General features: G+C 39.0%; 1 protein-coding gene across 7 annotated transcripts in view; it reads right to left on the minus strand.

Moving 5' to 3' along the window:
* Positions 1-9,388: 9,388 nt before the first annotated feature.
* Positions 9,389-22,945, minus strand: part of ACOX3 (acyl-CoA oxidase 3, pristanoyl) — a 31,790-nt gene continuing 18,233 nt past the window's right edge. For 5 of the 7 annotated variants that reach the window (XM_064710167.1, XM_064710170.1, XM_064710169.1 and 2 more), the window contains 10 exons: positions 21,887-22,009; positions 20,174-20,294; positions 19,588-19,707; positions 18,489-18,602; positions 17,028-17,143; positions 15,329-15,352; positions 14,281-14,455; positions 13,731-13,798; positions 12,958-13,044; positions 9,389-9,808 (listed from right to left, as the gene is read on the minus strand). In XM_064710167.1, coding sequence (XP_064566237.1) covers positions 9,689-9,808; positions 12,958-13,044; positions 13,731-13,798; positions 14,281-14,455; positions 15,329-15,352; positions 17,028-17,143; positions 18,489-18,602; positions 19,588-19,707; positions 20,174-20,294; positions 21,887-22,009 — 1,068 coding nt within the window. In that variant the 3' untranslated portion in view covers positions 9,389-9,688. The remainder of the gene's footprint in view (positions 9,809-12,957; positions 13,045-13,730; positions 13,799-14,280; positions 14,456-15,328; positions 15,353-17,027; positions 17,144-18,488; positions 18,603-19,587; positions 19,708-20,173; positions 20,295-21,886; positions 22,010-22,945) is intronic. The other 2 variants (XM_064710171.1, XM_064710173.1) reach the window with 1 other exon arrangement.

The raw sequence follows: 22,945 nt of genomic DNA on the forward strand, positions 1-22,945 counted from the left end.
TGTTGTAAATAAAAAGGTTTTTCATGTGCACTCTTCCTCTGCTATCAGCTAAGCCCTGCTGGTGAGCCACAGGCTGTCCTGGCAGTTTGGTGAGCTGTGTTGGTGGAGTGGCACGCTGATGATGTTCCAGTGGAGCCTGTGCAGATGTTCTGCTGTTCTGACCACTGGGGCAGGGCAGGTGCTGCCAAACTGGGTTCAGGCTGTGCCTCACACCTGGGCTTGGTGCCAGGCTGGAGCACAGCCCATCCTCTCAGTGCTCCCCTCGTGTCTTCCAAAATGCTGCCCAGGTTTGACCCATACCTGTGGTCTCTGACAGAATTGATCAGTTCAACTCAGATACCTGATGACATTTCAAGACAAGAAAACAAACATATTTTTCAAACAAGAAAACAAAGCAACAAGACATTTCCCAAACAGTAAATCCAGGTGACCCACCAGCATGGCCTGTCCTATGCTATGGCCCACTAGGGGACACTTTGATGGGGTTGTTGCCCTGGTTCTTCTGCCTGCAGGTTCCTGTGGCACAGGGCCAGGCAGTGCCTCCCTGGTGCTGGGGAGGTGCTTCCCATGCCCAGGGCACTGCCTGCTGCTGCTTCTCTCAGCTTCATGAGCTGAAACTCCCTGGCTCAGAGACCACTGCTTGCTGTTGACTATTCTCAACTGGGTTTGGGTATTTTTGGTGTGTTTTAACCCCTGACTTACTTGCTGTGCCATAGACACACACCATAACCTGCATGAGACGTGGCAGAGTTTGCATAGGTCACAAATTCAAGGCATGGGTTTAGGCAGAGTTTGGCTTTGAAGTGTGGAAACAGTACAATGAAATCATTTAAACCACATTTTATTGCCTCAGTAATCAGAGAGGGTGTATGTGTTGACATGGAGTTTGCATGAAGCCTTCAAGCTTTCCTAACCATTTATAGTTTACACAGCTATATGTTAATCCACAGACAATCTATAGCTCTCAACAGCCTCATAGCAACCACAGATCAACAAATGATTTCCCTGGGCTCTCAGGCATACCACTGCCATTAGGTCCTCTGATTTTTAATTAAGAGGCAATGTCTCTAAACATCTTGAGGTAATTAAAGTGGTAATATCTTCTTTAAGATGCACTTGATAAAATAACAGGAATTCCCCTATGTGACTTAAAAATATATCTGCAACTTCATTACAAAAATTAGATTTACCAAATTTTTTGTATGGACTTAAAATGTAAAGTATGCTCACAGTTCTGCTGTAATTCTTGAATGTAATAGGACAATTCCCTTTCCCACATTTTACAGTGTAACTCTTGATATAATGATCTTATTAACTTTTATTATGATTCTAATTAATATGTTATATTACAAATAGCTTCTTATTATCTCTTTGCCATTCATTATGCTTTCATAAGGAGATGATTACTGTGATAATGTTATGACTCTTAAAAAAATATGCATGCTAACCTACATTTAGATTTTTTTTTTGGCTGAATTCTGACAGAAAGAAGTAGCAACCAGAAAGAGAATAATTTGCATAAGCCTGCTTAAAATTGTTTGGTTTTGCTTCTGAATGCACTCATGTGGGCTGAGTTTTGTAAATAAGTGTGTATCTGTGTGTGTATGAAATCTGTATCTGGAAATGTTGCAGCATGTTGCAGTGAACCACTGCATTTCAGAAGTTTTTAGAAAATAATATTATTCCAGGTGTTGCCTAGATACATATGGAAGCAAAAAAAATAACTGAAGAAAAATTTTAACAGATGCAATTACTTAAAGCAGCGGTTCAAGGAGAGATTTCCAATGTGGATGAAAGCTTATCATCAGCCAGCCTTGTTCTTATGTCCAAACTATCTCTAGACTTTAAAACTCTTTTGATTTCTCTGTAAAAACTATTGACTTCCCTCTCAAACAGCCAAACATACTTATAGAAGTATGTACCCATTATTTATTTTTCTCTGTCCTTGGCAAATGCACCTCTGTCCTTATAATTTCCATGCCAATATGAGACATTATTTGCACTTTCTCTCAGCACAGGACTTGGCTTGGCTGTCCCTTGCTTTCTTTGTCTCTCCACTGACTTCATTCCTTCATTAAGTGTAAACCCTTGGTCTTCAGAACTCATGATAGTGTAATCCTAATTTTGAAATCTTGTATTTGATGATAGGATATTTACTCCAGACTCCATCATGCTATTCTGGATGCTGAGCACTGGCTACTCTTTTTCATGTAAAGCTTCTTTTCCAAATTAGGAAGGCCTCAGAAAATTTTGGCTAAAAATGGCAAATGGAGCACTGAGATTGCTGCACATAATGCTAGCCAGCACTGACATATTGATTTGTTCAAAGTGCATAATTTCTTGTCTTCTCACTAAATTGCAGTGTTTTGGAGATCTGTTTGTGTACAAGGATGGTGGGACCCTGGGCTGTCATTTCCTCTCCCATTCATTACAAGTCCACCAAGAATCTACAAAAACATGTGATGAAAAAGTATTAGATTTCTAAGACAAGATCTATGCCTGCCTGCTCCAAGAAGTTAATTACAATTTAACATTGGATCTGTATTGAAGAAAATGTGATATTTCAGGACCAACACAGCCACTATTAATCTTGTCTGGAAGAACAGCACTTGACCATATGACACTCGAGTTGCTTCAGCTCCTAGGATGCGGGAACATCTATGAGTGAGTCTTTACTGGACCTGCTGATTGTTTATCTTGGTTGCATCCCTGAATGGGGATTTGAATGCACATGAGGCAATGTCTCTGCTAGTTCAGAGGTGAAATGATGGTTCTGAGAAATGGTGAGACACACCTCACTTCTAATGATGATGCCACCATATCCCTCCCCACTGAAACAAGCTGTAATCAATCATGTTGCAGACTAACCTTCTAAGGAATGTGCCTTTCTGAAGATGTTTTGTGCTCTCTACCTAATTACAGCAAAATACAATATGAGCCTTTCTGAGGTCAAAATGAAGAAAAAAAAAACAAGAAAAGATTTCTTTTTTTTTCTTTAAACATCTAAAATCCTGTCTTTTGAGATTAGGGGGTGAATGAAGATTTGAATAATATTATTATGGGAGAAGTCAAGCAAACAGAAAGATGACTCAAACCGTTTACTGCCAGGACTATTTCTTAACACAGAGGAAAATCATATCTGGTTGCACATGGAATCCTCCCACAATGAACAGAGAACCTGGCAACAGAAATAAAACTGCAAATACTCCAACTTTTGCTGTTGAACTGTCCTCACAACTGAAGTGTAATGAGAAGACACCAGAAATTTGGACACTGAGGAGGAGAAATCATAATGTAGCTAAGCAATTCCATGCCTATTGCCTTCCTTACTGTCAAAACAGACAGCCTGGTCATTAGAAAGGTAAAATTTTCTTTAATTCTCTCCTCCCCATTCAAGAACTTGCTTGAATTAAATCCAAAGCAAAAAGTAATCCAAACAGACAGAAGGAAAATCCCTGCAGACGTGTTCTCTCTGTAACCACGATGGGTTGTGCAGGGTAAGAATCTGTTCCTCCTGCTCCAGCGGGAGACAGCAGGGCAGCCCTGCACCACTCACAGGAGCAGAGCCCAGCAGGGAGAGCAAGGAGTGCCCCTGGCTGGGCCTGTGCCCATGGGCTGAGCCCTGGATGAACAGCACTGATTGCAGCTGATGGCTGTGAAAACAATACATGGTTTTCATCTGCCCTAGAGCACAGTGCAACCAGGCAAATATTTGTGTACTGAGCAAAGAAGCGGGCTGCTGCTTGCTGAGTGTCTGAGGCACTGGTGTGTTTGTCCCACTGCCCCACACTTCTGGCTGCAGGACTCACCCACAGATTTAGGACTGGAACAGGATATGCAGTTCTGCAGGGCTGGAAGACATCCCTTTAATAAGAACTTGTAAGGAGATCAAAACAAGCACAGAAACCCAATTCCATCCTATATGTGTCAAAAATAAATTTACAGCTGGGAATACTCCCCAGGAGATATGTTTTTCCTGGCTTCTCCCTCATACTAGTGAAACAGAGCCAGTGCTCAGTTCTGGACTTTGCAAACACTCATCATTGATAAACTGGATGGAAAAAGCCAAGTGTTTGTGTGGGCTTAGAAAAAAAATCATTATTTAATGACACTCAGACAAGTATGTTTTTGGAGGGCAGTTCATATGGCACCAGCTGTTCTGATTTAAAGGATCTTGGTACAGCATGTAACGAAACCATAGACCATGGTTTGGTCATCCTAAATAATGTGTATGTGCACAAACCTCCTTCAAAGTAAACCATACCCTTAAATCTCTCCCCAGTGATCAGACACTAATTATGTTTGTTTTGACATACAACATTTTGCTCCACTTTGGAGAAGCCTATAATACTGCAATTGCTCCAAATTTTAAGCTCCTCTTTGAGATGCTAAACATTGAGTTTGTTCAGTTTCCTGTTGTACCACACCTTTCTCTGGCTTTGAATTCAGTATTCTGGCTCCTTTCTGTTACTTTGTGCCCTGTAAGGAAAGCAGGAGTTTGGCATGTGGTTTCTGCAGGCACAGATGAATTCTCACACACAATACAGTTTCCATTTTCCAGGCAGGCTGGCATTTGGAGCTGGCTTTTGCAACATGAGAACTGGACAAGAATCAATTCTCTGATCATATTAAGGTTATAATGATCTTGCATTTTCTTACTCTTCCCATGACACTCCTGGGTCATTTAGAAAAATTCTAATTCTCTCCCAAATACAGAAGAGAGAAAAGCACTCACCTTCCCTCAGCTCTGGCTGGCCTAGGATGACAAAATCTCTCTTCACCCCTCCATTTTTGAAGGAGATGTTGCACACTTGGGCCAGCAAAACCAATCTGGCTTAAACTTATTTCAGATTATATCTGTTATATCTCTGCTCACCTAATTTACCAGTTCACCAATTATGCACAATTTAATAGAAGAGATTTTTAAAATTATTTCCAGCTCACTGAAGAAAATAATAAGCAGTGGTAGGTCTAGGATTATCTTTAACAACATCCCTAAAGCACAGGGAATGATTTCTCCACTGATGGCTTCCTGAGTGTGTTTGTAGATAGACAGAATGCTGATTTTCTTCATCTCAGTGTCATGAGACACAAAATATGGTGTGTTAGAGGTAAATGTCTATGTTACATGTCACATATATGCAAAAATCAGAGTAAGTGCAGGATATGCTCTACAGTACAGTGGCAGCATGGTGGCTTTCCTCTGGATGCCCTGGAAGCTGTCCTGGCCCATGGATCACATGTGGAAAGCATGAATCATGTCCCAGTCACAGCCACAGGACAAACTTCAGATCCACGTTGGTCTTTCCAGGTTGTTTTCTAACTCCTGGTTATCACTCCATGGCAAATATGCTGCCCTTCGGAAAAAATGGACATTATGAATTGAAGCATTTTTTCTATCCAAGAACATGTAATTTAAAAATATCCTTTGCTTAAAACAAAGACTAACAATGAATATTTTATAAGTTGACAAAAATAAGTATTTAGCAGAGCTCTGAGTAGAGAGAAGATGACAAATGAAATGAGTTGGGAAGGGCAGGAGGATGGAAGAACATGGGCAGGTGAAGGCAGATAATGCCCAATGGTGCTGTGTCTTTGGAGACTGATGGAAAGCTCAGTAGATGCTCTACACTAAGACTGACCAAACAAAAAATGTAAAAATGTGGAAATTGCCTTCAGGAAATGCACTGGGAATTCTTCTAGCCATGCACTTACTAGTCTATTATGTGACAAACACACTGAAGAAACTCCTGATAGAGCTTGAATTTATTCAAGAGAGATTCATGCTGAGGCAATGCTGAACAATCACAACCAGGCTGCAAATATTTGAGAATAAAACAAGGCAAGGTAGTCAGCAGAACTGCTGTTCTCAGCATTTACCTCTCTCTTTGCCTTGAAAGGAACTGATGTGGCGTGCTCTGCTGTATCTCATTAACCTGTGACTTGACTTGCTTGGAGGAGAGGGAGGCTTTGTGCTGGGGCAGCCAGTGCCAGTGCTGTGTGGCATCCATCACATGGGTGTCTCATGCAGCAGCTCCCCTGGCCTGTGCTGCTCCTCAGGCCCCTGAACCGAGCTAAAATGATCTCACTGTGATCTCAGGCTAATGAGAAGTGGGAATAACAAACCCTTGAGGCCAGTGAAGGTGTGGTGCTAGCAGAGGACACCCTGTGATGTCCATATGGCTGGAACAGAGAGACTGCTCGTGCTGGTAGCATGGGCTGGTGTGACCTCAGCACTTGTGTTTGAAAACACATTAACTCAGTAAGGAAAATATATGAACAAAGGCAAACAGAAGAGGAACTTGCATCCCTGCAGAATATGTGATAAATCATTAATTACAGTGGGAAGGAGGCTTTCAGACAGAAAGAGCAGCATATGAGTCTACTCATTCCTGCACAAAACAAGCACTTCTGAATCCACATCCACAGATGTAAAGCATGGCACGGCTTCCACCTGACCCAGAAAGCACTCCTCCTGAAACTACCACTCCTAGAAAGGTGATATGAAATATTCATGGATTTATCTTGCCACATCAGCAAGGGAGAGCTGTGCATTCAGTGTTCCAGCACATGTAAACAATTTCAGTTTTTCTGTTAAAACCTTTTTGCTTTGAGTCACATCAGCACACAGAAGACATACCTGGTTTGAAATACCATGGGCAGGTAGGTGGTCACAAAGCAGAACACTGCCACTCTCCAGGAGAGGAGCAGGACATAGGGCCCTGGGGAAGCAGTCTTGGGGCTCTTTCAGACCTATTTGGATTCAGCTCGCCGGTGCCTTCACGTGGCAGCTTAAAAGGATGGATCCCCGAGGCCAAATTATTTTGGACTGAAGCTATTTGACTGAATTTGACCCAGCTCCCCAACCAAGATAAAATGACACTTCCAACTTTATTTGGCATTTGAAATGGGAGGGAAATGACTTCTCTGTTCTGCCAGAGGCCTCTTTTATTTAATGTTCTACAAAGAGGAAGAAACTGCATATAATAATGACATCTTGTGGTAGTTGTTGAATTATTGCCCTATGATTTAGTAGATAACCAGATGCCAAATTTCATGACATCTCTCTCTTTCCATGCTGCAGCTCTGCAAGTTCAAAGCTACAAATTCTCCTGCTCTGAGAAGCTGGACATAGAAGATATCTGGAAACTTTGGCTGTTGACTTCAGAGGAAATTCTTCTCATTTGATTACACAGATCTGGCTAAAAACACAGATCAGAAATTCATAGTCAAACCTGATCACAGTTACCCAGGTATTCATACAGGAAATACTACTTTTGGTAATGTTGAGTGCAGAGTGGCTCTGGCCCATGGAACGAGCCTGCCTTCACTGCACCATGGCTTTGTACTGGGTGTCAGAGTAACGAGTGACAGACTTTGCTGCGGCATGCAAATCCTGACAGCTGCTGAACACCTGCACCGAGCTTGCAAACAGCCCTGGTGAGCAGCCACCAGCACCCCGTGGCTGGGGATGCAGGGTTTTTTAAAGAGTGAATGCCCAAGGCCTCACAGTGCTTGTACTTATTTCAGCTTTGGTGCTCAGGTCTGTAACTCCTGCCATCAACCAGGTGCCCAACGGTCCCAGGAGGCTCTAAGCTTACTGCAGGCTGTGACATTTCAAATTTGGGGTCCATAACTGTGCTATTTTACTGAGTACCCCACTTTGCCTGCCCATAATCAGGTCCTTGCTGGTGCAGCCTCTGCTGTGCTGGCTCTTGTTGAAGTTAGGAGCTTTTCAGAACAAACAGCACTTTTCCCTGCCAGTTTGTACAGTCCCTATCATCAGAGAGAGGCACAGCTTGTATCAGCGAGTTTGGCTGTTGCCAGAATAGTCATAATAAAGAAGATTAGCAGGAAGGGCTTAGGGATATATTTTTACAGGATGTCTGTTTATCTTGTCATGTGCTTGGTGAGAATCCTGGTGGTTCACCAGGTCTCCAGGTCTCTGCTACTGTGACACACTTTCGCTGTTTTTTTTTTTTTATTGGGATGAAGCTGGCTTAAGTTATATGCCAAACACCTTTGTGCTTTTTTCTGAGCTACCAAGGCCTCATAAACAGACTTACAGTTTATACACAAGATTTACACACAGCTGTTTCCCAGCTGTAGGGAAGGAACAAGAAAAGACTCAGTCTTTTCTTATGGACTTACGGACAGCTGAGAGGTGATGGTGAAATCACACACATGTAGGACAGCAGAACAATGCTGCTGATTAGCATTGATAGTGCAGAATGGGGACTGACAGATCAATGCTACTACATTTAATGCAGCATGGCACCTCTTCTCCATTTGCCTTTTTCACTGCCAGAGTTCCTGGTGTTCACATTGGATACTGGGAATTACAAGTTCTGCCTCTTTCCTTCTGAGACACTTATTGGATGCCCCATTGATATGGAAAATTCCTAAAGATAATCATGACACCCCATGACTCCATAACATCTAATGATAGGTGTTTAGCTGTATTGACCTATTTTTTATTCCATAGGATGATGCCACCTATTGGACTTTTTAGAGCCAAAACAGTTCAAAGAAAATGAACGCTTTATACTGGGTTGTTTTTTTCAGCAAAGAAGGTTAAACTTCCCTACAGTTCAATTGCAAGAAAAAGAGCTTCTATCAGGACATCCTGAGCTAAGGAACCTCATTAGAAAAGCAGAAAGAATAGAGGTAGAAAAACCACAGGCAACACTGACTATATCTGGTGAAGAAAAAGAAATTAAGGAAAAAAAACCCCAGTTTAACAGGATAGCTTTTATCCATTTTTCCAATGGGACTATAAACAACAGCCATAGCATTTCAGACTTTTTCTTTGGCTTTTTTGTTTCTAAACTGAAGTGTGTTGAGGGTGATAATTTTTAATTGACCTTGAACTTGACGTGGTAAAATTATTAACATTTAAGTCTGCTCTGAGTCTGGCTAAGAAGTTATCTTTACTGAAAGAACATTCCTTTCAGCTCAAAGCTAACAGTGTGATTGTTTCCAATTTCCCACTTCTGAGCTGAGACAACACAGGGTGCGCCACTAATGAGAGCCATCTTTCCACACTGCCACGTTAGTGTTTGGTTCCTCAGAACTGAGCTCCCAGAGACATCCTGTGCCCCCAAGGACAGACACCTGCCTCTGCTGACACTGAAACCATTGCTTGTCCTGACCTCTTCCCCTCTGGCCTTCTGAAAGGCAATTCAGCTTGGTTCTCTGCAATCTGAGGACAGGGGAGCAGAGGGAAAGATGCTCTCCCAATGTTCTCTCACTATAATCATAGTCAGTACAGGTTTTGTCCAGACTGTCCTAATTTTTTTTGCCATTATCAGCTTATTCATAATCCCTGATGGAAAATGTTTTTTTTAAATTATTTACCTTTTGTAATATGAAAATATCAACAAGAGAGTGATTGGAAAATCTTTTTAATATAAACTTTGCAAATCAATGATTAAAATAAATCTTCATTTTTTTAAAATTTAATTGAGTAAATATGTATAGTGTGCAGATGTTTTGCTCTTGATCTTGTCATTATTATGTTAACAGTCCCTCAGATCAAGTTGGACTTGATTTCAAAGTTATTTTAAAACTTGGCACCTCCTGGTGAAAATCCCTTCAATTTTCATCATTCATATGGCCTCATTTCCTCCTGATGTTTGTCACAAGGTATCCATCTCACGCCCATCCAGACTCTTGAAAGCTGTTTGGTTTACAATCTTGACCTCAGCCTGCCTATAACAGGTTTATTCATGCAAAATTCTGCCCACCACGAAGGTCTGTTCAAAACTTTGTTGCCTTGAAGGATCTCTCCCCACATATTTTTGTATAACTGTAAAAATAATAATAAAAAAGGATTAATGCACAGAGAAGAAACAAAACATCTGCAAGATAAATTATTAAGTTAACTTATTGGCTGAAATGAGATTTTAATTGAATTTCCAGATAACAAATGTGAATAATTATGTACAGGCAAGAACAAACAGAACAATAACCACAAAATTTCAAAGTATTGTAAACATCAGATTTCTGTGTAAATCATTTAGACCATCCTTGCATAAGAGCAGGAAACCAGAAATCTTTACTATCTCTGGTTTTCAACTTGACAGGAGTTGCACTATCAAAGGTAGAAATCTGGACACAAGATTAGATTAAGCCAATCTTTGTTCTGTCCAAACCTGAGGGCTGTGTCTGAAAGCACTCGTGGACAGCTGCTGCTGTCTTTGTTTGAACACACTTCTGGAAAGGAACAGAACTTCTTTCCCAGTGTGAAATGTTTGATTTGAGCATAAGAAATTCTTCTCTCAAGAGCAGATTGCTTATTTGTCATTTTACTAATTTGTAATTTTTTTGCAGAAGGGTTAAAAAGAAGAAAATTTTGCAAAAGTAGAATTTTAACAATATTTGTTAATTCATAATTAACAAAAGCTTAAAACTTTAAATAACTTTATAGGAAAACCAGGAAAGAAAGAATATATTTTCAGCAGTAAGATAGAACAATGTAACAAAATAATAATGTAGTATAAAAGCAGTCAGTGAGATAAAGTGAAATGCCTTTTTTCTTCATCAAAAGACGCTGTGATCCTAAATATCTGGGATGACTTAAATAAATATTGAAATATATTTAATATTAAATATATTTTACCTTGATTACATGGGCTAATGCTAACTACTTATTCCATTCTAATTTTGATTAAATATTGTCTAACAAGTTTTAATTAATCCTGAAATAAATGTGGCAATACCTTCACAGACTTAGGCTGAGATTAAGATTCACTTTTATGGAGGAATAAAGATTCACTCTTATGAAGAAATTATCCACACCATCAAAAGTTCCTTTTAAAGAGAATTTGAATTCTTCTTTAGGGCTTAAAGCTGCCTATAAAAAATTTTGAAAACTTTCCTCAGCTCTACCTATGATCTGTGGCTTACAGTGCAAGGCACTCCACTGCAGCACAACACAATTTATCCTGAATTAAATTCTCCTTTTTGTTATCCTTGGATAATCTATTCTTTAAAATACTGTAATTTTTACTAAAATGTTTGCATTGGTTCTTAGAAGGTGCAAAGCAATCAATGAATAGAGGATTAAACATAGACATCCAGGAGACAATGATCTTTAATAAGTATTTTGAGTGAGGGATTGGCAGCCTTTTGTGAATTTCAGTTGAAAATATTTACACAAGTTGAAAATCACAGACTTACAGGCAATTCAGAAAACCTTCCTGAATTTTATGGAACATGGGTTGAATAGCACTGATTAAAATTATTTTCTCAATGATTCAATGAATTTATAAAAAAGTAAGAACATAAGGAAGTGTTTAGATTCCTACATGCATTTCTCATATACTCCTAATATTAGTATCTAATATTAATGAGTCTCTATGGCTTCTGCATTTGTGAGAGCTAAGAGGTACCCAATGAAGAGCCAGCCAAATCCATCATGACAGCTTTATCAGCTACTGATAAGAAATCTCCAGGTGACTGCTAGAGAGGGGATACTGTTATAGGAATGGATCACTGTGTACTTGTACCATATTTTACATTTCTGCCTATAGCATCTGCTCACAGCTTCTGCTAGAGACAAAAACTGTGTTAAAATGGGCTTTTGGCCAACACAGATACTCTTAACATTCTAACAAACTATGTTCTTTCTCTGAAGAATTACTTTTGAAGCTTCCCTCCCATGACCTCTTGCATTAATTTAATCCTCAACAAACCTATAAAAATGGAAACAAAGTTTCCAGTGATGATTAAAGCCCTCTAGGAGATGGCTGGATAGGTAGAGCCAGCCTTTCCTGCCTCGTTTGCAGAGACTGCTAACAAAGTAATCATTGTGTTAGGTCAGCTTAGAAACATCTGTTCTGCCCTCTGTATTGCTGGATCACCATGGGAACAAGGGGCAACTTCAGACAAGAATTCACACGAAACACTGAAATCCACGGAGTCTGATGCAGCATTCCTGTCAAACATCCTGGCAGGCTCCCCAGGCTCCAGGGATTGTCTGCAGCATCCATCCACACCAACCCAAACTGCTGTGCTGGGACACTGGTCTCTGCAGAACAGTTATCCCACAGCTCAGCGCTGATGAGTAGGTTTGGCTCAGTAAGCAAGAATTTTGCTTTGCTGAGATTTTGGAATAAAGACAGATCTTGAAATATGTAAAAAAAAAAGAAAAAAAAAAAAAAAGGAAGGGAGAGAGCAGGAGCTGTTGTAGCCAACTCCATGGTGCACCTACACTGAGTCCTGCTTGTAGGTGTGGTTATGCCACTTCAGAAATGATATGGCAGAAGCAGAAAATACACAGAGAAGGAAAACAAGGTCTGTCAGAGGAATGAAAAGGCTCCCACAGATGGTAAATAGATATGGACTGGGACTAGGAAGTATTTTCTAACAGCAATCATAATTAAATTGTAGAAATGATGGTATGATAAAAACCAAACGACAGCTGAATTTGAAAATGGATGGGAGAAAATGGAGAATAGCTACATCTGTGGCTACTAAACAGAATGACACCAACAGAACCTGTGACATGGGACATCTCTTAAACTGCCAACAGCTGAGACATCAGGAAAAGAACACCTCACTTTTTCATCTGTTTCCCAGTGTTCTCTTTGGCCATCCATCCCTGTCAGCCACAGAGTATTCTGTGAAGTGAATCCAGCATGGCCCTTCTTATGCTCTTAACTCTAGATTTGTGTAACTACACCAAAAAATTTCTCTCAGCCCTCTTTCAGTTGAGTGCACAGATGCCCACAACAGCAAACTACAGCAATACAAGTCTCCCACTGAAGTGTATCTCCAGTAAATGAAAAAGTTCATTTTCTGCTGACATCAATTTAACTCTGGTAGTATTTTCCACTGAAAAATTGTCTTTCTTTTCTTTTGTACTTGTGAAATATCTTGAATATGTTAAGGCTAATTACAGGCAATAATCTTCTTTATGAATAAAGTTACAAATTTTACAATGGGTTTTCTTACCTCTCCACTTGCTTTACCAATGGCAGAATTGAGAATGAAGTCAGAAGGTGCAAAGGCATCAACCAGGGCAACTGCATCATCTTTCAACTGTTTAAAACCAAAAGAGACACATTTGACAACTTCTGCAGCTGTCTAAGGCTGAACTACAGAGCAGCATAAAAATTACTTTCATAAAGTACCAACTTTGATAATTTAAGAGAAATCTACAATTAGTAGCCTAGATTTATTTCAATTTCTTTAACTCCCAGGGTAACTGCCAAAAAAGACTGTATTTCAAATGTTTTCCTCCTTTACATAGGGGGTTTTAAACACATTTTAACCAATATGGTGCTGTTTACACATATAAACACATATCATTTTGGACTTTAAAAATATAATGACTAGATTCTTTTTTGAAGTTTTGCTGACCTGCAAAGAATATGTTGCAGTTTGGAAAGCTTTAGTGTTAAGAAAAAAACCCCACAAACTCACTCAGAAATGAAATAAAAAGAACTGTGTTGAAATATTTCACTGGCTTTCCAATGAAGATTGCAAGGCCACAAATGCTATGGTGTTGTTTGGTAGGACATATTGTTTTCCATTTATTGAAATAAATTAAGACTAGATTCAGGGTGAGTGAGTTGCTAAACTTTACAGAAAATGATTCAGAAACCATTAATGTAATAGCCAGTTAACTTACCCCATGAAGTACAGAATAATCTGATGACTGTAAGCTATGTATCTCATTTTTAGTGTTTATATACTCTGTATTGAATCACAATAAACAGGCTTACCCTGTAACATAGCTTCAGAATAGCGTCCTGAATAAATTTCCCAGGTTGTTCCCCCGAAGCATAGCCACCTTAAAAATATTCACAGAGAAGCTTATACTAGTTAAGATTACATTGCTAAAAACTTTTTGCCAAGTTCATGAGTTCAGTAGTCAAGAGTAAGCAACTGCACCTGTGTAATTGAACTGACAGTCTTTCATTAATGAGCTGACTGCAAAACTCTTAATCTAAGCTATGCAGAGCCTTTTGCAGAATGTGCTGCACTACAGCATCTTGCTGCCTATCCCTCATCCTGTCACACAAGCACTGGATCACAGCAAAACCTCTTCTCTCTCCATCATCTCTGAGGTAAGAGAGAGACTTTTGGGTTAATTTTTCACTGCAGATTCCTGCTCCTGAAAATTTGGTCGGGAATGATTGTTCTGTATTATACAAGCAGTAAGAAAATCCTGTAACATAAATCATCACTAGGATTCTCTGCCCTGTCCAGGGAATATTTTTGGTACTTTTTATAAAAGTGACATGCACAGCACATTCAGGGAGCTGACCTCACCTTGGTAGAGCACAGCCAGGTGTTTACTCAAGGACCAGAGCCCATAGAGAGCACTGAGATGCCTCAGCACTGGCTGCAGAGCTGCGGGGACGCCGGGATCGTGGCTGTAGTCGTGGAAGCGCTGTATGGCCGTGTGCTCAATGAAAGCCAGAGCCAAAGACCGACAGTAGTACACCTGAGGAGACGGCAGAAAAACACTGAGGAACAAAACACAAAGAACCAGCCCTCAGCCTGTGCAGAATGGCGTTGGTGAAGTTAGTGGAGTTCTGCTGATTCAGGTGGGATGATCTAGAGGGAGAAATTCTAACAGCAGGAGAAAACACTTTCCACAATGTCTGTGCAAAGGTTAGTTATGGAATGTCTCATGAAATGCCTATTAGAGGTAAGACTGATGCCTATTACCAGTTTTATTTGGCAGTTTCAGCCAGGCTTTATGGGATCAAGAAGCTACATGAGAGAGAAGACAATGTAAAATCAGGTCTGCTGATTTTAGGATTGTTAAGAAACCTACGTGAATCTAAAAAGAAAAAGGTAGGCTTATATTTATTTAATATGATCCAGAGTTTTATAAAGAGGATACAAATCTTCCTATTGAAAAGTTACTACAGTCCCTTCAAATAATAAACAAAAATCTGATCATGTCAGCATGAGTGGATTCTGTAGATGGAGTGCAATAGATTGCAGTATGTTTTGAAGGAACTATTCAACTAGTCCTTCCCAACTATCTGATGAGAAAGACAAGTCACCAGTTACTTTAATGCAAAGTACATAACCTTAAGTGATTGTATGTACTTACACAGGAACACTTCTTTCACTTACACACTTCAGCTTTGCTGTATGTGCTGCCATGGAATAGATTACTGACTGACAACATTCTAGCTGGTGAACAGCAGGGGAATATGATGCCATTCCTGTCCTGGCTGACTTGCTGCAATGATGTAACTCATGTTTGTTTTAAGTTGGTTTTGTTAAGGTTTGGGTGTTTAATTTTTTCCATGTAGAATTAGTTGATTAGTTTTAATTCTTTTCTTTTAAATACTTGCAATACCCTTGCATTTAAATCCACTGCAGCCTGTAAAGAAAGCATATTCCAAAGATCACTGTCTCTCTCGACAGCAGCTGCCCACTGGCACACTTATGTCCAAGCTCAAAAACATTTATAAATTATTATTTACAGCAAAATACACATCCTCTAGTCTCTGCAGCATTAAGGAGGACTGACCCCTTACTAGATGTATTTTTGAGATATGCTAATTCTCTAGTCAGAATGAAATGCATCTTAACATCCCAAATGAAACATTAATAATTATTTTCCTGTTGTTCTCCCCTATAATTCTATTTTCCTCTTTCCCATTGCTTGCACTTCTCTACTGTTTCTATCAAGCTGTGCCCAAACCAAAATAACCTAGGGATAGGCTAGGAATCTCTTCCAGATCCCCCATCGCATGAACAAATATTTTGTATTAGTCAACAACTGGGCTGACAGAAAAGTGTTTCTTCATGCCCAGAAAGTTTTAAATCAAATATATACATGTCTTCAAAGCATAGCTTGTAAATAATTTTCAAATGTTTTTGAGGCATGACATTTAAAATAAAAAGTCCTGCTGTCCTGAGGATGAATTGTAGGGAGAAAAGAAAAACTAATGACCTAAAGCATACCAACACCTATCCCAAAAGCAGTTGTGTGCCTGAACCTCTTTGAATTTTAAATATAATAGATAAAAAAATCTTCATACTTCTGAGCTCACCATTCTAATGCACTGGCCCAAACACCAGCTTCACCAAAACCTGGCTAACTGACAGGCAATCAGCCTGGAGTTTCTGGCAATTCCCAGTCTGGATTTGACCCTGAAGAATTTCTCTATAAGCTGCTTCTAGGCTAAAAGCAGGAAAGATTTTTCTCCCCCCTATTAGTGGTTTCACACAGATCATCCCCTGTTGAAGCCGGGCTGGGACTTTCTAGGTGCAGAGTTGAATGTTGACTATTCCTTCCTGCTGTTTTTTAGCTTTGCAGATAAAGTAAATGACACCAAGCATCTTCAGGGAACTGACCTTTCTCAGTGACAAAAGACAAGTGCTCATTCCTTGGATGTGAACCAATTTTTCTCATGGAGGTAGTAGATGAATCTGGTGAGCTTAGGGATAAATACTGAAATTTGGAGTTAAGCCATTCCTAGCTGTTAAAACTCTCTGGTAAGAGAGTGGATCTGCTATATGTAAATTGTCAATGTTTCCTTTTCAGGTTCCAGTGCTGTCAGTCTGGTATCTTTCATGAGTACTTTGCACTATAGGAATTAGAGATGAAAAAGACCTATTAGGTCATCTAGTTTACCTACCTGCCAGAGCAAGATTCTTTCCTACAATATGTATTTGGCCACAAGTGCAGATGGAGAAGTAATAATCACATGCTGCAGTGTATTTAATACTAACAGATTTAGTCTTCAGAAGTTGTGCTATCAAAATTGCAGACATCACACAGCACATGCCTGCAACTTTTCTGAAGGGAAATATATCCTGAATATATCCTGGAAGATTTCTACTGATGGTAACTGTCCTCATGCTATCATGTTCTGTCCAATGCACATGGTCAGGTATTAAGTTTTATAAGTATTAAGTATTAGTTATCTGACTTGCTGCTTTATGGTTCAGGAAATCATACTTTATGACAAAAGAAGATAAAACTAACAGAAATTGAAAGACTTGGATGAAAAGAAATGAATAAAATAAGAAAGACTATTAAGTATTACCTGACAGTTGTTTTTTGCCTCAAAATCACTTTGTCCAGCCTGCTTCTCCTTAATCATTTTTAGGTCACTTTCTCGGAGCAGGTAGCAAACCAACCATTTATAAGCTGCTAAAGGAACTATGAAAAAGAAAAAAGCAAAATTTTTAACATTCACAGTTATGATGCAAAAAGTCACATGAAAATTCTACTGCCAGCCCCAGATTTTGTTACTTGAGACGAAAAGTGAAACCATCAATTAATCAATCCATTGACATGTCACTTTTTCCATTAATGTAGATACAATAAACATCTGGGGACAACAGTCAGATTGTGAGGGTACAGTTGAAGACATAATCATGTCTGGCCATACACTACTTCAAACTGACCCCAAGCTGGAAGACAAGGTGTATCCACAGCTCAGTTTACACTTCTTACTTAAATAAATTTTTTTGCTGCTTTTTTTTTTCCCATATGAAGACTTAGGCCTGCAAAGTACAAAGTCTCTTCTGAGAATACAAGAACAGAAGACACTCCACAATTACAGGAAGCATGTGACTTGCAACACGGTTTTCACTGGTAGCTGAATGTAATCACATTTAAATTACTAGCTTTGTACATAATTGTGTCATATTTCTAAGAGCAGCCTAGAACTATTAAGGTAAAAAGTTATTCAGCATGAGGTCCTTGCATGAATCCATCTTGTTTCTTAGCTGAAGATTTCATGTAGAGGATACCTGATGGCATAGGGAGTGTTCACATGCTGCCTAAATTAAGGCATTTAGATTAACAGTCCAGTTTGTAACAGAATGGATCAAGAAACAGATTTTGACATTTTTAACTATGGTCTGGTTCAGTAGGTATTGCATGAGAGGAGAGAACATGTGCTGTTGCTCTCTTATTAGGTTTTGGTATTCTTTTTAACTTTTGTGTCCAAGGGCCAATCTGGGCTCAGTGATACACAAATGGGAACAGCATCTAATGTCATACTTGACTTGATTATAGCAGAGTAAATCAGGAAAACTACAGGAAACTCTTTTTCCACCATTACTAATTTTTCACTACACAACAAAAAGCACCTGTCAAAAGCAGATGAACTTCATGCCTTTTCAACATCCCTTGTATGGTTTTCTAAAATAAGCTATTTTAGTGATAGAAGATAGTGGCAATCAATCCCCTTAGAACCAGAAAACAGCAATAAAGTGGCGAAAAACCCTAACTCAGAGATGCTATTTTAAGGGAACAAAAGAGAAAAAATAATATCTGATGTTATCCTCCATTCCAGAAATGAATTTGGGGGAAATAGAATGTATTTTGAAATGCAAACTATGTTCTTAGTAAATAAAAATGCATGTAATACAAGAAATGTCAGCAAATATGACAAATATCTAATAAGCAACAGAGGCTGAATCTCAAATCTCTGGATCCTTTCCACTGGAAAGGAATTTAAAGTTCTAGAATCAGTCTAATAACAGGAGAAGCCTACCTGAGGAGTCCATGCAATCTTCAACACTAATGGCTGTGAATTTCCAGCCAAGAATATGATGGTAGCCTTGCAAAAAGTTTATTGTTCCCAAAGGGGATTCAAAAGGAGCTTTATCTGAAATACCAGAGAAAATAAAAATGATTTATGAGAAAAGAAATCAGACGTTTTGGAACTAAAAGCCTATTACAAAGCCATGCATACACTTGACAGGCCAAATGCAATTAGACCATAATACTTATTTTATTACGGCCTGGTCCAGCCAAAAGAGGACTGGTAGACAAGTGTGGAAAAACCTGACATCACTGCCTGTAATTATTCCCCATAAGATTCAACTCCAACTGCTGAGCTTTCCAGCTCTGTAAGATGCTAGTGAAACTCACTGCTGGAAAACTGAAACAAAATCTAGAGAACTCCAAGATGTGGTGATGGACATTGCTACCAAGTCAGGTGATATGAACTGTTCCAAGTACAATAAACAGACTTATGATGACTTTACCAATACAGAGTCACAGAATCATAGAATGGTTTGGGCTGGAAAGGACCTTCAACATCATCTTGTTCTAACCCTCCCATCCTGGACAAGGGCACTAGACCAGGTTGCTCCAAGCCCTATCCAGCCTGGCCTTGAGCAGTTCCAGGGATGGGGCATCCTCAAGTGCTCTAATCAACCTGTGCCAGTGTCTCATCACCCTTGCAGAGAAGAATTTCTTCCTAACATCTAATCTGAATCTCTCATCTTCTAGTTTAAAACCAAAGGCCATGATTCTCTGCCCATGTAGATAGACAGCTCTTCAGACCAGGATGCAGTGCTGAGGTAATTCAGTTGAACTAAACTGCACTTCTCAGGGAGTAAGACATGGCTTAACCTGATTAGGGATGGCAAAACATCTAGTTAGCTGCTGCAAGACAGGAGACAGAATATTTCTTGCAGCAAATATTTCTGTATTGTGAATGTACCATATGATGGGAGTCTGAAGCACATTATTTATGCTCCACAAAATTATTAAATGACTGTAAATTGCTTTCAGTATGAAAATACCTCCTAATTCCATTAGCCACACACTGTTAGGTGCACTAAGATTCCACAATGAAAACATACCTCTTATGTAATTCATCCAGCTCATTAAGTAGTTGCTGGTTTGCTGAAGCAGGACATTGTTATCTCCCTCATATGTGCAGTTTGGATCATTGTCATTTCGGATTTCACCCAGACGATTCACTTAAGAACAAGTGCACAGTTCAGTATATTGCAACATATTAGTAGAGGCTAAGAGAGATTAAATAATTATTCTGTCACAAATTTCGTCTATTCTCGTAAGTAAAACTACTGTTACAAACAGATGAGCTTGAAAATTCACTGATTACCTTGTACCGTAAAGATTTTAGAAAAGTGCTACATTAAACTTACAAGAGAAATTTTCATCTATAAAGTCTGCATCTTTAGATTTGAAACTGAGACTGAATTACTTGTACAGTATGTCTAAATGCTGATGCAGATCCTGTATGGGTTTAGGGATTTTTTTATGACTTCAAGTATGAAATAACATTTAAAAATATGTATATGAGGATAAAATACTTTCTAAACACATTACTAAAATTCAGAAATCATAGCACAACAGCAGTCAAAGAACACATCAAAGTAACCATTCTCTTTCTGATCAGTGCATGCAGTGTCTGTAACTTACTGGCAAGGTAACCATGCCCTCCACAAGCTTCTCGGCACTCCTGGGCTGCCTGCTGAGCAGTCCAAGATGCCAGTGACTTGCTGGCAGCAGATAAAGCATGAATCTCACGTCCCAAATCAGCCTTTGTGAAAAACAAATTATAAATGAGGAATAAATTTCATAGAAATTAAACTGGTGACCAGCTAAAGCCATAGATACATGTACTGCTTTATAATGAACAATAACTGGCAATACAGACATAAAATTCTCTGAGATCTATCTAAGTGCAACGTGTATTCTTTGGTGCCACAGAAAACCCTGCCACAACTGAGGAACCTTCAGCTTTCCTACATGAGACAGCAATAATGGGCACATGGGTGCATCTTAGCTCAGCTGTACCAGCATTGAGTGAGTTGATTCAGCACCTGCCAAGCTTTCCCTCCCAAACATGGAGAAGCAGCTGGTTGAGGGTGGCCTGTCCAGAAAAAGCTTCTATTCCCTCTGTGACACAAGCAGTATCTCTCTCCCTAGCCAGCAATAGGATAGTTACAGTTTATTGCCTTACACAGTTCTCACTGATCTTTTAAGCATCAGTTTTGCAAAGAGGAGGAAAATTTTTATGTACACCCTGAGAGACTCCAGAGAATTACAGTGGCCTGAATTTACACTAACTCTGTTGACCTTCTTCTGCAAATGCATTTAGAATTCTGGTTTCTGGACATGGGGCTTGATACAACCAAAGCTTATTTAAGAGCACCTCCCTGATTGATGTTGTTTGTTTTAAGATCTCCTGTAGAACAAAAGGAATTCATAAGAATTACATTCTTAAAAATTTTAACAGCAAGATTCTTTCCTATCATGACTTTTTCCTGATAGCCACTGTTTCCCCTAAGATTAGTGACTGCACTGCAGACATCCAGAGATGAAGTATCAGGTAAAAACCCAATATCAAACCCGAGTCAAACAGATTCTTCTGTGTTTTGTGGAAAGAGGAGAAATTAAAATACTCTACACTACCATTAGTACAAATTATTTAGTGAGCTTTAGCTGAAAAAAGCTTGAGGACTTAAGAAAGACTTGAGAAATACACAGCAGTACGTAGGCCTTAAAATGTTTTATTGCCAAAAATTATAAAAATATATAAAATTTATATGCTGTAAAAACACAATACTGCACTTAATTTGATAAGAATCAGTCCTTGCACAGAGACTCATAGATTAAACTATTTCTTCTGTAAAGGGATGACTTTCAGTGGGCTGACTGTGGATGAAAAATTCAGTACTAAGGCTCAGAAGTCAACTTTATTCACTAAAAATATTTATTTTAATGCATGAATTTGAATTTCAAACTCAAGTCAGACTCAGAGAGTCTGTGCAGGAATTAAGATATTTTCAGAAATTTTCACTTTGATATATGCTCCCTGTATATTCATTTACAACAGTTATAAGCAGAATTTACAACATCATAATATATTTATGATAAAAAATTCTGCAAGAGAACACAACCTTCAATCCCACAGAAATCAATAAAATGTTAATCACTCCATCAAAACTAATCTGAATGCTTCTCTAATGCAACTTCAATCAGTACTTTAAATGCCCTATATTTCTGACACATTGCTCTATCATTCCTGATCACAAGAAAGCATAAGACTTCTAAATTGGTCTTCCATTGAACAATTCCCAGATTATTATAGTAAGAACTCAGTGAAGAGGAAATCTGTAAACATCTCACCTGTCTCTGATTCCTGTCCTTTGCCAAAACGCCTGCAAAAAACTCTACAAAGTTCCCAAACAGGGACTTTGAGAAATAATCTAAGGCATATGCAGCAGCCAGATAAGGTAAAAGACGCCATTGCTGGAAAAAAAAAAGAATTAAATTTATTTGATTACAAATTGATATATGTTTTTAATAGTTACTATATTGAACCAACTCGTTGATTTTTACTGTGCTCTAAATGGAAATCTGCTTAATAGAGAAGAGAACAACAACCACCTAAAATATAATTTAATTACATTTAATTATGTTATAGGTGGTTATTGTTCTCTTTATACAAGTTATAGTTATATTGTTTTAGTTCTCACATTTCATGAATTTGTGATAAGCATTCTTTTAAACCAGGGAAAAAGTTCACTGAAGCTTTGGGGACCAAAGACATACTGTTGCCATGTGTTTATATAATGTCTGGCATGTCAGGATAAGTCACGACTCATAAGTTTCCTCAGTACAAACATACAGAGGTTGTAACCATTTCATGGGGCTCATGAAGGAAAAGAAAAGCTGCTTGAAAGTCTTTGCTGTAAAGGAAGAAGGGAATGAGAGTTTCAGCAAGCGGAACCCACAGAACAAGCCAAAACTGGGAGAAACTGAGAGACTCAAAGAACAGTGGAAAGCAGACCCTGGCTTTTCCAGAAATGGTGGAAGGAAGGCACCTTCCACCACTTTTCAGAAATTCAAGAAATGTTTCAACATTGCAAGATAAGTGTCGACCCGGAAAAAGGCACCCACACTGCAAGGACCAACTGGGCAGGTTTGTTTTCACCATTTTTATATAACCTCTGTCATTCAGCAGATCTGAGTTTTCCCAGTTATTCTACATACAGTTGTTTTATTTTTTTCAGAGCAAAAAGTGTTTCTCATTAGCATCAACTGCAGGTAAACCTTGGTTATAATCCTCTTAAATCACTATTAGCTTGAGAGTTTTCCACAATGAATGTTTTTGAGTTCTATACTTTTAAAGCATTCAGGCTACAAATGAGAAACAGCATAGAAACAAAAGAAGCACAGATATTT

Source organism: Zonotrichia leucophrys, chromosome 4 (assembly GCF_028769735.1).
Source record: "Zonotrichia leucophrys gambelii isolate GWCS_2022_RI chromosome 4, RI_Zleu_2.0, whole genome shotgun sequence".
Taxonomy (NCBI): domain Eukaryota; kingdom Metazoa; phylum Chordata; class Aves; order Passeriformes; family Passerellidae; genus Zonotrichia; species Zonotrichia leucophrys.